Here is a 17,073-nt window from a genome sequence, read left to right on the forward strand (position 1 = left end):
AATGCAAAGTTATTCAGTATGTGAAAATCAATCGACGTAATATTCTTTTCTTTTTTTAATTTTTCTAGACTGCTCAGCAGGACAATCGATGTAATATACCATATTGATAGAATAAAAGACAAATCAATGAGCATCTCAATACATGTCTGGAAAAAACATCTGGCAAAATCCAACACCATTTTATGGTTAAAAAAAATCAACAAACTAGGAATAGGAGGGAACTTCATCAACTAGATGAAGGACAACAACAAAAGATTCATAGTTAACATCGCACTGAACAGTAAAAGGCTGAAAACCTCCCCTTAAGTTCAGGAATAAAACAAGGTATCTGCTCTCATCACTTCTATTCAATATTATGCTGGAGACTCTAGTTAGGGAAATTAGATAAGAAAAGGAAATAAAAGCTATTCAGATTGGAAAGAGAAAAGTAAAACTACCTATTCGAAGATGTTGTCATCCTATGCATAGAAAGTCTTAAAGAATCCCCCCAAAAATAAAACTAATAAATGAGTACAGCAAGGTTGCAAGATACAGGCTCAATATACAAAAACTGATTACATTTCCATACACTTGCAATAATCAGTCTAAATATGAAATTAAGAAAACAATTCCAGTTACATTAATATCAAAAACACCAAAATATTTAGAAATAAATTTAACAAAACAAGCATAAGACTTATACCCTTAAAACTTTAAAACATCATTGAAAGAAATTAAAGACTGATATAAATGTAAAGACATCTCACATTCATGGATTGCAACTAAAATTGTTGACAATACTCCTCAAATTCATACAGAGTCAATACACTCCATATCAAAATTCCCACTGGCATTTTTGCAGAAATTGACAAGCCAACCTGAAATTCATATGGAAGTGCAAGAAACACAGAATAGCCAAACAATCTTGCAAAAGAAGAACAAAGCTGGTGGACCCCCACTTCCCGATTTCAAACTTACTGCAGGTGGACAATAAGCAAGACTGTATGGCATACTGACATATATACATGAGTGGAATAGGACTAAGAGTCCAGAAATAAACCCATATCTCTATGATCAATTGATTTTTGACAAACCTGCCCAAACAATTCAATGGAAGAGAGACAGTTTTTTAAATAAATGGTGCTGGGAAAACTGGTTAATCACACTCAAAAGAACTGCTACCTCACACCATACACAAAAATGAGCTCAAAGTGGATCAAAGACCTAAATATAAGAGCTAAAAATATAATACTTTACAAAGGTAAATCTTCATGACTTTGGATTGGGCAATGGTTTCTTAGATATTGGCACCAAAAGTACAGACGATTTTTCTTATAAAAGAAAAAATTCATAAACCAAACTTCGTGAAAATTTTAAGATTTTGTACTCCAAAAGATATTATTAAAAAAAAGTATAAAGACAACCCACAAAATGGGAGAAAGCATATCTGGTAAGGGTTTGGTGTCCAGAATTTATTAAAGAATCCTTACAACTCAACAATAAAAAGACAAATAAGCCAAATTTTAAACAGGCAAAGGATTTGAGTAGACATTTCCCCAAAGGAGATAAGCAAATGATAAATGATGAATAAGCACATCTAAAGATGCTCAGCATCATTAGTCATTAGAGAAATGACTGATGATCAAAACCACCACGAAATGCTCAGCATCATTAGTCATTAGAGAAATGACTAAAAGATCAAAACCACCATGAAACATCACTTCACACCTGCTAGGATAGCTGTATACAAAGACAGCTAGTAACAAGTATTGGCAAGGATGTAGAGCAATTGGAACCTTTTTACATTACTAGTGGGAATGTAAAGTGGGGCAGCTACTTTGGAAAAGAATTTAGCAGTTCTTCAAAAAGTTAAACAGAATTACCATATGATATAGCAATGCCACTCCTATACATATCAGCAAGATAATCAAAAACATATCCACACAAACACTTGCATATGAATACTTACAGCAGCATTATTCATAATAGCCAAAAAGTAGAAACAACTCAAATGTCCATCAACTGGGATAAATGAAACATGGCATATCCATACAATGAAATAATATTCAGCCTTAAAACGAAATGAAGTGCTGGCTCATGCTACAACATGGATGAATCTCAAAAACATTATGCTAAGGGAAAGAAGTCAGACACAAAAGGCCACATATTGTTTGATTCCATTTATATGAATAGCAGGGGCTGGGGAAAGGAGAATGGGGAGTGACTGTTAATGGGTATGGGGTTTCCTTTTTGCAATAATGAAAATGTTCTTGGGCTGGGCTTGGTGGCTCACGCCTGTAATCCCAGCACTTTGTGGGGTGGAGGTGGGTGGATCACTTGCGGTCAGGAGTTCAAGACCAGACTGGCCAACATAGTGAAACCCCATCTCTACTAAAAAAATACAAGTTAGCCGGTGTGATGGTGTGCGCCTGTAACCCCAGCTATTTGGGAGGCTGAGACCAGAGGATTGCTTGAACCCAGGTGGCAGAAGAGGTTGCAGCATGCCAAGATCACGCCATTGCACTCCAGCCTGGACAACAGAGTGAGACTCCCTCTCAAAAAAAAAAAAAAAACAAGAAAGAAAATATTATTGAACTAGATAATGGTGATGACTGTATCCCTTCATGAATGTATTAAAACCTCTGAATTGTATATTTTACAAAAGAGTGGGTTTTATGGTATGGGAATTATATCTCAATTTTTAAAAAACACTTTGGCAGGCCAGGCGCAGTAGCCCACGCCTGTAATCCCAGCACTTTGGGAGGCCAAGGTGGGTGGATCACTTGAGGTCAGGAGTTCAAGACCAGCCTGGCCAACATAGTGAAACCCCATTTCTACTAAAAAAATACAAAAATTAGCCGGGTGGGGTGGCATGTGCTTGTAATCCCAACTACTTAGGGGGCTGAGGCAGAAGAATCTCTTGAACACAGGTGGCAGAGGTTGCAATGAGCCAAGATTGCACCACTGCACTCCAGCCTGGACAACAGAGCAAGACTCCATCTTAAAAAAAAAAGAAAAGAAAATATTATTGAACTAGACAGTGGTGATGGTTGCATCTCTTCATGAATAACCAAAACCACTGAACTGTACATTTTACAAAAGGGTAGATTTCATGGTATGAATTATATCTTGATTTTTAAAGAAAGAATTTGGCAGGCCAGGTGTGGTGCTCACACCTGTTAATTCCAGCATTTGGGAGGCTGAGATGGGCGGATCATGAGGTCAAGAGATCGGGGCCATCCTGGCCAACATGGTGAAACCATGTCTCTACTAAAGATACAAAAATTTGCTGTGTGTGATGGCACATGCCTGTAATCTCAGCTACTGGGGAGGCTGAGGCAGAAGAATTGCTTGAACCTGGGAGGCAGAGGTTGCAGTGAGCAGAGATCGTGCCACTGCACTCCAGCCTGGGCAGCAGAGTGAGACTCTGTATCTCAGTAAAATAAAGAATTTGGCAAGACCTACTTCACTTGAATAGTGTTAATGGCAGCTGTACAACTCCTTAGATCATTAGAATCAAGATGTCTCCTGCTCTGTGTCATAATCTCACCTATTATCTCAGGCTAAATAATCCAATCTTAAGTTTGTAGTTATTCCCACCCATCTCTAACCTACCAGAAAACTCTGAAATGTTCTAAAATAAGCAGAAGGAGACTTTAAAAAACATAGCATGAGCCCATGCTTCCATGAATTAAGATCAGATTGCTAATCACAAGAATCAGTCAGAGCACATGAAAATGAAAAGATGATTTTAAAAAACAAACAAACAAACTCCAGGCATAGCACAGTGACATAAGCCTATAATCCTAGCACTTTGGAAGGCTGAGGCAGAAGGATCACTTAAGCCCAGGAATCTAAGACCAACCAGGGCAACTCAGCGAGACCCTGCCTCTACAAAAAATTAGGCAAGTAGGGTAGTGCATGCCTGTGGTCCCAACTACCTGGGAGGCTGAGACAGGAGAATGAGACCCAATTTCTAAAAACAAACACAATAAAATACAGAAGAGCTGACTTGCAGAATGGAAGTTGATGAAGAGAAAATTCATAACCCACCAAGGACCAAGAAATAAGAATAAGAACAACAAGTTGACATGTGGTTAGAAAAGTCTTTGGAAGGATAAAACAGAGAAAGAAATACTTGAAAAAACAACAAAAAGAAAATTTCACAGTACTGCAAGGGCACAACCAGGTGAAGCATGACAACCACCTCTACAACAGAAACATCACTGGAAATTTCAGAATACAAGGAAGAGAGATTTTAAAAATCTAAAGGCTGGGTATCGTGGCTCATGCCTGTAATCCCAGCACTTTGGGAGGTCAAGGTGGGCTGATCACTTGAGGCCAGGAGTTTGAGACCAGCCTGGGCAACATGGTGAAACCCTGTCTCTCTTGAAAAAAAAAAAAAAGATTTAAAAACATAAAGCTTCTGGAAGAGTAAAACCAAATTACCCACAAAGGAATGAGAATCAAATTTATCTCAGACTATCTCAGACCAACAATACAAATGCAAGAAGGCCATGGAGGAATAGCTGCAGAGATAGTTGGGAATGTGGTTATAGAGGCAGATAAGCTTGCATTCAAATGAGCAAGCAAAATAATGATGTGTTTAGCAATGCCAGGACCTAGAAAATTGCTATCCATAGTCCCTACCTGAAAGAATTACCAGTGGAGATATTTTGGTGAAAAGAGAAAGCAAATCCAAGAGGAAGTTCAGGGAATTGAGGAAATAGAAGTGAGAACTGTCTGCTATAAAGGGTGAGTTTTACTGAATATAAGTCATAGCTCAAAATACTTAACCCAAAAAGAATGAGAAGGAGGAGGAGGCGGCAGAGGAGTTCTCACTGCCAAAGCTACCATGGTAGCCAAAGCTACCATGATGAGAAAACAAAACCCTCCCTAAAACTAAAACAGCAAAACTTATCATTAAATTGAGATAAGAATTGGCAACATGAAACCAAATTGACAGGGGCCAGGGGAGCTGGGGAGTGAGGAAGAGAAATAGGAAAAAGGGGACAAATGTCCTTTCCTGCTCAGGATGGAGCTACTGACTTAATCCAAACCCTGATAGAAAGTGCTAGTTTTTATTTTTAATTTTTTTTTTTTGAGACAGGGGCTCATTCTGTCACTTAGGTGGATTGCAGTGGAGCAATCATGGCTCACTGCAGCCACAACCTCCTGGGTTTAAGCGATCCTCTCACCTCAGCCCACAGAATAGCTGGGAACACAGGTGCATGCCACCATGCCCAGTTAAGTTTTTAATTTTTTGTAGAGACGGCGGTCACTGTCTTAGCCATACTGGTCCCAAACTCCTGGTATCAAGCAATCCTCCCACCTTGGCCTCCCAAGTTATTGGGATTACAGGCATGAGCCACCGTGCCTAGCCAAAAATTCCAGTTTTTAAATGTGTGTTAAAACTGTAAATTTCTAGAACTACAGGAAAAGGAGGTATATAAGAAATTTCATTGGTCAATAAAAAACAGAAAAAAAGGAAAGAGAAAGAAAACTGTATTGATAATATCTTTAACAGATAGAGAACTTGTAATCCAGCATATATAGTATAGATAACATATATGTTTTTAACTCATAAAAATTTATATACATATATACACACACACCCAAGACCATGTTTTAGACAAAGAATTTCAAAAAGGTATCACCTTGGGGTCACATTGTCCGATCAGAGTGGATTAAAACTGCTAATTAACAAGAAAAAAATCGATTTGTCAGGATTCTTTTATGTGGCTCTAAACAGCTTTTTGGGTAAAGAGAAGAAACATGGAGGTTTTGAACTACTTAGATGTGATGGACAGTGGGAGGGCTACTTATCCAAATCCTGTGGAACATGGCCAACATGGCTGGATGCAGGTTTTGTGGGGACTGAAGGTTATACAATTTGGAGGCCCCCTTTAAGAAAAAGATTATCCCCCAAAAAGAGGTAATGGGTAAACACCTTGCTAGGACCCTCCCTTGGAAGGGAACTGTGACTGTGTAATTTAGAAAACGAGATTAAAAAGCTCCTCTCTAGAATTAGAAAAGCACAAATAACATTAATCCGAAAAATGTAGAAGGAAATAACTAATGAAATAAAAGCAATGTTAATTTATAAAAACTAAATCGAGAAAATGGTAGACAATAGAACTGATGAATAAAAGCTATTTCTTTGAAAAGACCATCAAAATAGGTAAGCCTTTGGCAAAACTTACTACAAATGAGAGGGAAAGATGGAGGGAGGGGGAAATAATACAAATAAACAATGAGGGGAAAGAGAAAGAAGACATAACCTTCAGAAGTTCATTGTTTTCAACTTGATGAAGAATCTTTCTGGAATCATAGGACGAGGGTCATGCTTACTGGCAAAACACTGGAATATTTCCATCACAGCACTACAGTCAGGCTCCAACTAGAAAGCCTGCTACCACTCCTGTCACTCTACATTGACCTGGAGATCCCATGCAATGCAGTTTAAAAGAAAAAATAAGTAAAGAGACTAAATACTGGCAAAAAAATGTCACTGCTAAGATTTGTAAACGAGGCTGGGCACAGTGGCTCACACCTGTAATCCTAGCACTTTGGGAGGTGGAGGCAGGCAGATCACTTGAGGTCAGGAGTTCGAGACCAGCTTGGCCAACGTGGTGAAAACCCTGTATCTACTAAAGATATAAAAATTAGCTAGTTATCCTGGCCCACGCCTGTAATCACAGCTATTCAGGAGGCTGAGGTAGGAGAAACGCTTGAATCTGGGAGGCAGAGATTGCAGTGAGCCAGGATCACACCACTGCGCTCCAGCCTGGGTGACACAGCAGCCTCTTTTCCAAAAAGAAACAAAAAACAACATTTATAAATGATGTGATTCTCTAACTAGAAAAAACTCAAGAGAATAAACTGAGCAACTATTAGAACCAATAAGAAATATCAGCAAAGTGGCACTATTTCAAATACACAGCAGACTAATAATTTACATCCAGGATATCTATGAAGATCTCCTAAAATCCAGTAAAAAGGATAAACAATCCAATAGCATATGGGCAAAAATTATCTTTAAGAAATTCAGAGGCCGGGTGAGGTGGCTCACGCCTGTAATCCCAGCACTTTGGGAGGCCAAGGCAAGTGGATCATGAGGTCAAGAGATTGAGACCATCCTGGCCAACATGGTGAAACCCCATCTCGACTAAAAATACAAAAAAAATTAGCCAGGCATGGTGGCATGCATCTGTGGTCCCAGCTACTCAGGAGGCTGAGGCAGAAGAATCACTTGAACCCAGGAGGCAGAGGTTGCAGTGAGCCAAGATTACGCCATTGCATTCCAGCCTGGTGACAGAGCAAGACTCCGTCTCAAAAAAAAAAAAATCAGAAAAAAAGAAAATAGGATTGGTCAACACATTTATGAAAAGATATTCAGATTCACTAGAAATCGGGTAAAGACAAAGCAAAACAATAAGACATTTTCACCTAGCCATTAGATAAAATGTTGAAGTTTGATAACATCAAATCTGGTAACACATTGTGGTGAAATGGCTAACTTAATCGGTGGTTGGTGTGCAAATACAAATTTGCACTGTTTTTTGGAAAACCATTTGACAGTATCTATTGCAATTTTCAATGCTTATACTTTAAACCCATAAAGCATTCTTATAATAATGAAAGATTCCAATGTCTATCACTACAGAATGGTTAAATAAATTATGATACAACTATGGTAGAGGATACTACAGTATAGGCAAAGAGAACAAAGTGAATCTATATATACTCATATGAAAAGCTCTCCAAGATCTTCTGTTAAATGTGAGGGAAGAGGTAAGTTGCAGCACTCATGTCTAATACTGTCTACCTCTAGAGATACCCTCTACATTAATCAACTCTTCAAGGAGGTCTGTAGTTGAAGGAATAATTAAAGGAGACTTTGGTTTTATTTGTTGTGTTTGATTTTTTCCAGCGACTACAAATTTAAGAAATAAGGTGGATATTTATCATGTTTGTAGCCGCATTATTCATGGCAGCTAAAAGGTGGAAGCAACCTAAACATCCATCATCAGATGAATGGATAAACAAAATGTGGTATATCCATACAACGGAAAGCTACCCAACCCCAAAATGGAGCAAAGTACCAATTCATGCTGCAACAGAAATGAACCTCGAAAACATTATGCTAAGTGAAATAGGCCAGACCACGAATGCTTTTACACTGTCAGTGGGAGTGTAAATTAGTTCAACCATTGTGGAAGACAGTGTGGTGATTCCTCAAGGATCTAGAAATAGAAATATCATTTGTTCCAGCAATCCCATTACTGGGTATATACCCTAAAGATTATAAATCGTTCTATTATAAAGACACAGGCACACATATGTTGTGGCACTGTTTACAATAGCAAAGACTTGTAACCAACCCAAATTCACATCAGTGATACACTGTCTAAAGAAAATGTGGCACATATACACCATGGAATACTATGCAGCCATAAAAAGGATGACTTCACATCATTTGCAGGGGTATGGATGAAGCTGGAAACCATCATTCTTAGCAAACTGACACAAGAACAGAAAGCCAAGCACCATGTGTTCTTACTCATAGGTGGGTGTTGAACAATGAGAACAGGTGGACACAGGGAAGGGAACATCACACACCTGGGCCTGTTGGGGGGTGTGAGAGCTAGGGGAGGGATAGCAGGGGTGGAGGAATTGGGGAGAGATACCATTAGGAGAAATATGTAATGTAGATGATGGGGGAATGGATGCAGCAAACCAGCATGGCATGTGCATACTTATGTAACAATCCTGCACAAGCTGCATATGTACTCCAGAGCTTAAAGTATAATTTTTAAAAATAAATAAAGGACAAATACTGTATGATCCCACTTATGTAGGGTACCTAGAGAAGTCAAATTCATGGAGACAGAAAGTAGAATGGTGGTTACCAACAGCTGAGGAAAGTAGAATGGTGTTTACCAACTGAGAAAAGTAGAATGGGGAATTGGTTTTCTTTTTTTTTTTAATTGAGATGGGGTTTTGCCATGTTTGCCAGACTGGTCTCAAACTTGTAACCTCAGGTGATCCACCTGCCTCGGCCTCCCAAAGTGCTGGGATTACAAGCATGAGCCACTGTGCCCAGCTGGGGAGTTGGTCTTTGAAGGGTACAGAGTTTCAGTTGGGGAGGATGACCAAGTTCTGGAGCTGGATAGTGTTGATGGTTGCACAACAGTGTGAATGGACTTAATGCCACTGACCTGTATAATTAAAAATTGTTAAAATGGGTCAGGAGTGGTGGCTTACACCTGTAATCCCAGAACGTTGGGAGGCCGAGGTAGGCGGATCACTTGAGGTCAGGAGTTTGAGACTAGACTGGCCAACATGGTGAAACCCTGTCTCTACTAAAAATACAAAAATTAACTGGGCATGATAGCACATGCCTGTAATCCCAGCTCCTCAGGAGGCTGAGGCAGGAGAATCGCTTTAACCCAGGAGGTGGAGGTTGCAGTGAGCTGAGATTGCACCACTGCACTCTGGCCTGGGCGACAAAGTGAAGCTCTGCCTCAAAAAAATAAAAATTGTTAAAATGGTAAATTTTATGTTATGCTTATTTTACCACAATAAGAAATGTTAAATAAAAATAACAGGCAAACAATTGCAAAATAATAGTATAATAAATAATAATATTTGAACAATTGTAAAATAGTAATAACAACACACTTCTGGGTGTTCAGCTGGTGCTAAAGGATCCCTTTCCATTAAAAATATATACATACATATGTGTATATACATATATATGTGTGTATATATATATATGTATATATATGTACTGGGCACTATATTGCCAAAAAAGATAAATATATAACCAAGCTTAAAATAAAAAATGTATAATACACAGTGCCAGGAACAAAAAAAGGAACCTAGAGACGAAAGCAGAAGTTGAGATAGAGGAGATCTGAGAATCTCGTGCGTCAGATGAATAAAGGGAGAAGCTCCAGAGTCAGGCACATTGTGAACTCCACCAATGTGACCTCAGCCTGCGGATGGCAAGGAGCTGATAAGGCACCCACTTTATAGCAGGGATCCTTGATGGGCTATTCCATCCTTATAGGAACTTAAAAAAAGAACCTTCTTTGAGGAAGCAGCAAAGAAACCATTCACAGACAGTGAGAGAGAAAATTCACACATGAGTAATTAAAACCCTAAGCCTGTGCCACTTCTGCGTGTAGGGTCTAAATTTATACCACCCATGGAGAACGGAAACTCTAAACTATAAATTTAGCCTATAAAATATTCAAGATCAGTGAAACACTCAGGCCCAGCAAAAAAGAACACAAGGCCAGTCTCTATGAGGATATTTTCCCAACCTAGGGCATACAAGACTCCTCGAAAAAAGGAGAGAGGTATGTGTGACCAAGATAAGTTCACAATAACAAATGAGAAACAAAACCCATGAGGTACAGTCGCGTGTGCGCGCGCACACACACACACACACACACAGCAGAATTAGCACCCCTGAGAACTGGAGGAATGAGAGCACTCTGAAAGTGCTGATGAAACATATGACGTAAATGGTTAGGGAGAGAAAAGATGAAACACAAAACAGAATTCAGGCTTAAAAGGAAAAAGGTCGGCTCCATTTGGAATTTGTGGAACATACGGAGTCTTTAGGACATCCAGGTAGAGGTTAACAGGAGGCTACCAAAAATATGAGTATGGAACCCAGAAGAAAGATCTTGGCTGGAGATAGACCAGGGAGTGGTCATTGAGGTGGGTGGAGCATGCATGGAAGCAGTGTGATTGGCCACGGTGTCGAGCATGACAGGAGGCCCCTGGAATGAGCCCTGTGTCTAAAGGCAGGAAACTTGAAGAAGACAGAAGGATACACTCTGTCTATGCCACCAATTTTGATTGCATCCCTTTCCAGGAAGAGTTCACGGATCTTCCTTTCCCCAAGAGCCTCTCAGAGCCTTCACCCAGCCTGTCTTACTGCATAGTAACCCCTGGCTCTGATCTGTCACTTCCACTCTGCTGCAAGCTTCTAAGGAGTGACAAGGCCATCCTGCTTTTCTTTGTTTCCCCCATACTGAGCACAGGGTCGAGCCCCTGTAATGGCTCCATAAATGATTATTGAAATGAATGTGTGTGTTCTGTCCCGTTGTGAGGATTCACATCATGAATCCACATGAGAATGGGACTCAGAAGCAGCTGGAAATCCCACTGGTTTCATCTTCCTCTTGCCCTCTTTCCTCTCTTCTTCCTGCTCTCCGTTCTGTACTGGGAGGACACAGCACCAGTCCTCGGACTCAGGCAAGCACTGCCATTAATTCAATTGTGCATAAGCACCAGGAAATATTTGTGCAAGACTGGTCATGCTTCTCCCCATTCCATCATTATAAGAATGACCTGCTGTGGAGTGCATTTGCATATATCATCTCATTTAATCCTCACAGCTTTTTCACTAGTCCTCCACTCTGCAGATGAAGAAACGGAAGCCCAGAGAGGTGATGGGACTTTTCCTGACCACAGAGCTATGGAGTGGTATGGCTGAAGTTCAAACTCAGGCCTCTCTGACTCCAACACTGCAGCTTCTGCCTCTCTCCTGACCTCCCCCTGTGCTTCCTTGTCCCCTGCCCTCCTGTGCCCTCCCAGCTCACTCTGCCTCTGGCTCACATGACTGACCACCCTTAGCTCACATTGGGTCTTAGTCATACATTCTTTAGCAGACAAGTGGGGGTGGGGAATGGGAAGGGGATGGCCAAATGGGTGGTACCAATCCAGATTTGTCTTTTCTAAGCTACAAGCACTATCGTGGAGCAGGACCTAGGATCCAAGACACCTTCTAAGCCCCCTCTGGGGTTCTTGGGATGAAGGAAAGAGTAGCAAAGTACACACTGGCAGATACATAGCTATGAACACTGGGAAGCTGTCTCTGGACTGGCCTTTGGGGACAGACTCAGAGCCCCCTCATACACTTTTTGTGGATGGGACAGTGGTACAGGGTGCCTTTCCTTTAAGACTCATGGTTCCTCGAGCCTGACTTTGTTAGGGCCCAGAACTGTGCCAAGCCTTAGTCCAGTATGAGAGGTGAAGCCCTGAACTGGAAATCAGAAGATCAGGGATCTGAGCCTGATGTTGCCACCAGCTTGGAGGACCTTGGGCAAGACATGGCTTGAGCCTGGGTTCTTCATTGGTTAGATGAGATGACCACATCAGGCCTGTGCATTTCTTAGGATAGGTGCTCTGGTATGAGGAGAGCTCTGAACCAAGGAGTCAGGGAGGGGCATGAGAAAAGAAACAGGAATAGGGCAAGGTAGTCACCACCAAGACAGCTGCCAAGATGGCTGTTCTCATGAGCTGGGCCAGGACTATCTCACCGATACCTCCTGAGAGCATGGCCTTGCCCACTCGGCAACTCTGGCCCAGAGCACAACTACGAATGATGGGAGCAAGAGAGGAAGAAGATGAGGAAGAAATAAAGAAGGAGGTGTGGTATGTGGGATGTGTAGGGAGGGATGGAGGAAACCAACCTGAGGGGAATAGATACAGAGGTTAGCACCCTCCATCCTGGATGGGGTTCTAGCCCTGGCTCTGCTTCTCACTCCATTGCAATATTAATCAAATACAGTCCTCAGCTGAGGATCTCAGAGGCTTGGTTTCCCCATATGTTAGCTGAGATTTTATGACCTCTTCAGCCACGTTGTCCATTTGCCTTTTAAAGCCTTGTCCCATTGATTCATTGTCAGGATCCCCTCTCCTACCTCCTGAAAGTTATGCCTCTCCCCTCTGAGCTAACAGCCCTCAGCTTAAGCCTGATCCCATTATGTCTTGACGTAGACTGTGTCACACATCACAAGACAGAGGCCTCAGATGAATCACCTTTGGTCACTCCTGCCAAGCACTTATACACAGTAGGTGCTCAACAAATCTGTTAGTGATGAACAACAGCCAAACAGATGGAAAGATGGATACTGAAGAGAATCACCCTGCTTTGTAGGCTGATCAAACTCCCAGTCAAAACTCTTCTCCATAGAAAGCCTCCTGGATTAATCACCAGCCATATACTCCTTCTTCAACAACTCAGCCAAAGGAAATTCTGATTCTCACTGCTGTCCTCTCTCCCCTCAGACCTCAGCTCCTGTTTCTGCTCATCTCCTTCAGCTGCCACTCTTCTTATTCAGCAGATTCCAATACCAAAGACCTAGCAGTCCAAGAAGCTTGGACTCAGGCACCTGTCATGAATGACCCATGCCACTGGAGTGGTCATTCTATGGACAAAGGAAGCTCTGTTGAAGTACCCTGGAGTTGTTCTGCCATAGAAAACCACACAGAAGTCCCCAGGAGCATTCCTGTAGGTAGCAGAATTCAGGGATGCTATGAGGAAGATACCCAGTCAGATGGACTCTTCACAGAAGATCCAAGTCCCAGCCTCAACCACCAGCCCTACAGCCCACCCTGCAATACACCTATGTGCACACCCTGATCATGAGACAAGCAGAATCTCACCTTGATGCTCCTCCAGTTTCCCCATGGTCTCCATCTGTTCCACAAGGTCATTGGAGTTCCACTGGCTCATCCCAATGAGGATGGCATTCTTCCCTTCAGCCATCTCCTCTGTGGGAAGAAGCAGAGGTGAGCATGAGCAGGTGTGGCTAGGGATAGGCATCCCTATCAGGAGCTTCTGTCTGAGGGACATTTTCTACTGTCCTGTTTCTTCCTTGAGTGAGGTGGACCTCAATTCTTGAAGGTGTCTGTAGCTAGATGGTTACAAGACTGTCGGAGATTTGTCATTGCAAGAAGGGGGCCTACTGGGCCTCCACATGCTACAGCAAAAGAAAGTAACGAAAAGGCTGAAACTCCATAGAAAGTACCATTCCTAGCACTGAGAGCAGTACCTCTTGAAAGTCAGTGTGTTTGGGAAGAGAGGGCAAAACCTTGTCATTTGCAAGCAGTTTTTCTTTAAGTTAATGACTCCTCTGACCCTCAATTTTCCCATCAGTAAAATGGATCTAGCCACAGAGTTCTTGTGAGGATTAAATGAGACAATGGATGTAAAGGTCTTGGTACAGAGGAGGTGCTCATAGATGACAGCCATCATGGTGATTTCTTCACATGAGAAGTAACTCGCCATCAGGAGTTGAGTGGACGAGGATTTGCGTGCTGCAGAAGCAGCTCTGGAGTAACTGGAGGAGAAGAAACCTCTGGATCTAAGCAAGCTTTGAGCTGTATGGAACCCTTAGCCCCCATCTGAACCTTATGATCCTCTTAATGCCTCTATTCTCTCCCACTCCTCCTCCTAACCCTGTCTCTATCCTTGTTCATTCCTTGTCTGAGCATAGTGATTCTTGGAAATCAGTGGGGCTATTATTCCACAACTACACTGAACACAAGCCTGGGTACCACACATCTGATACACACATCTGGTACCATCCCTCATCCTACAAAGGGACATTTCTTCAAGGACAAACCCATAGGCATGCATGCTCTCCTCCCCACAGTTTGCCCGAAAACAGATGTGTTTTTCTGGTGAAGAGATTTGTGCTCTCCCTCATAGAACAGACATCAAAGGATGTTGAGGACAATCTCCAAGCTTATGAGAATAAGGATAAAGGGCTGAGATCCATTTCACTGCCAAAGAACTTTATCTAGCAGAAGGAATCAATATGGCGGATCTGAAGCTTTGGGAGCTGTCCAGAGTTCTGATTCACTGTGCTCAATGGAGCAGACCCCAGTTCTGGCTAGGACAGCTCCTCCTGGCTCATTTTATTTATCTATTTGATTTACTTAACAAGGTTTATCTAATCCTTGATACACACTGAGATTATTAAAAGTGCTTTACAAATATTAACCCGATTCTTATAACAATACAAAAAAGGTACAATTATTATTCTCTCCATTTTATAGGCAAGAAAACAGGCACAGAGGAGCTGAGTAATTCTTGCCCAAGGTCACTGGCTAGAGCCAGGATCCAAAACCAAATATACTATTTCAAGAGTCCTGAAATCTTGCCACCCTGATTGCCTGCCCTGGACATCCTGTATTGGCTGCCCACACTCCATCCAGGCACCACACACATTCGGACAATTTCCTGAGCCTGGCGTGTTCCATCTGGGAACTGGCTTATAGCTGTAGGTAGCATTGCATACCGGGCAGAGCCCTGACCAGGTTCCAGTGCAGATTCTGCTGCATGTGAGATTTGTGCTTCTGCACACCCTCCACCACTGTGTCTGCTTTATTATCTTTTAAACAACAATTACTGTAGCTCTTTATAGCAACCTGCTGTGTGGACAAATAATATAGTGCATTTGAAAATACTAAAGAAGGTGAGGTGCTATAAACAAATATAAGGTGGTATTATCCTTGGGGAAGCAGAATTATAGAGGTTAAGAGCCCAATTCTGGTGTTTGATAGATGGCTTTCAATCTTGGACCTGCCATCTGCTAGCAATACAACTGCAGTTTCCTCATCTAAAAAATGATATCATCGTAGTGCCTATGTGATTGGATTGCCATGAGGATTAAGAGATGATGCAGGTAAGGTGTTTATAAGAGTTCCCCACACACAGTAAAAGCACAGACTGAGATGCTATCACATGATGGCATCACCATCACCACCAGCAGCAGCAGGAGCATGGGTGCTATGCCCTACACTCACTCTTGGTTCCAATCCTGCTGTTGTCTGCCCTTATGACATTCTAGCCCAGCCCCAGAGTAAGGTCATCAGGATCAGCCTGATTACCACCTTGAGTTCTTTGTCTCCTGGTTCACTTACTCAAGCACAGAGTTATCCATTTGTTCATTCTAGCATACAATCTACAGTGAATAGATTTCTGAACACCTACTGTGTGCAGGGCAAGACACAACCTCCCTCCTGCTGGAATCCAGTTTTCTGAAAAACAAGAGAGAAATGCCTCTGACATAAGCTGAGAGAGCCAGGTATGCAGCAGGTGCTCAGCACATCCTAGCTTCCATTTTTTCTACAGCACCATAAGTCTTGTCTCAGTGGGATCTCCCAGGGCTCTGGAGGTCTGAGCATGCCTATTCCTGCATGGCCCAGGACTCTTTCCTCTCTTTTCCTAATCACCGGTATAACCCTGCTCCATCTTTGGCTCTTGGTCTTTTGTCTGTTTCTGATCAAATATATCTTTCTCTCCCAGAGTCTCACCATGCTTCTCTAATGCTTTATATCTGGCCCTGTCCCACTCAGATTAGACCTCTCTGGATCCCTTTCTATGGGTCTGTGTCTCTCTTGGTCCTTGTAGTTCTCTTGGCCTCTCCCAGGCTCTCCAATGCTGCCTGCCATATCCATCCCCCTCTCTGGGTGGAACACGTATGCACTGCCTTGCTCTCTTCTCACCCCAGGGTCTTTCTCTCTAACCCTTCTCCGGGTCTCACTTTATCTGACTGAGTATGTCTCTTTCTTGCTCTCTCTCATTCGCTGTGCATTTCTCTTTTGTCTCCCTGGGTCTCTGTCCTCAGGATCTCTCCAGCCCCCTGCTCCCTAAGGGTGTTCTCCCTCTCCTCCCCATTCTCCTTTGCAATGTGTGTGTGCATGTATGCACCTGCATGTGTGTGTGCATACGTGCTTGTGTGTACCTGTGTGTAGATGCATATGTGTGCATTGTGTGCATAGGTGGCATGTGTGCACATGCACGTGACTGTGTGCATGTGTGTACATGCATGTGTGAGCATGCATACAAGTGTGCGTGTGTGTGCATGCACACATGTGTGCATATGTGTGACTGTGTGCATATATGTCCGCTCTTGTGTACATGCATGCATGTGTGTGGCCCTCTCTCCCTCCTGCTCCCTTTCACTCTCTGCTTTCTTGTACCTTCTCTGGCATTCTCACACTCCCTTGCCCCCCGCCCATCCCTGTCTCTCTGCTGCTCTGTGCACCGCCTCCCAAATCCCCAACATGCTTTCGCTCCCACACTCAGCCTTTACATCTTCACTCTGGCAACAATGAGCCTGTCCCCTGAGAAACAACAAGAACACACACACACACACACACACACACACACACACACACACACGGAAGCAGCAGCAGAAGTATCTCCTTTTGGAGTCATTCAGGCAAAGAGGGGAGCTGCAGGCTCGGCTCGAAGTCTCTGCCCTGCTTCCCACATTG

General features: G+C 42.5%; 1 protein-coding gene across 2 annotated transcripts in view; it reads right to left on the reverse strand.

Annotated features, from left to right (window-relative positions):
• The window catches only part of PITPNM3 (PITPNM family member 3), a 105,871-nt gene that overhangs the window by 62,907 nt on the left and 25,891 nt on the right, over positions 1 to 17,073 (reverse strand). The window contains exons 2-3 of one of the 2 annotated variants that reach the window (XM_078374092.1): positions 15,785 to 15,831; positions 13,450 to 13,557 (exon numbers count right to left, since the gene is read on the reverse strand). In XM_078374092.1, coding sequence (XP_078230218.1) covers positions 13,450 to 13,552 — 103 coding nt within the window. In that variant the 5' untranslated portion in view covers positions 13,553 to 13,557; positions 15,785 to 15,831. The remainder of the gene's footprint in view (positions 1 to 13,449; positions 13,558 to 15,784; positions 15,832 to 17,073) is intronic. The other variant, XM_035301110.3, reaches the window with a different exon arrangement.

The sequence above is a fragment of the Callithrix jacchus genome, chromosome 5, assembly GCF_049354715.1.
Source record: "Callithrix jacchus isolate 240 chromosome 5, calJac240_pri, whole genome shotgun sequence".
Lineage (NCBI taxonomy): Eukaryota > Metazoa > Chordata > Mammalia > Primates > Cebidae > Callithrix > Callithrix jacchus.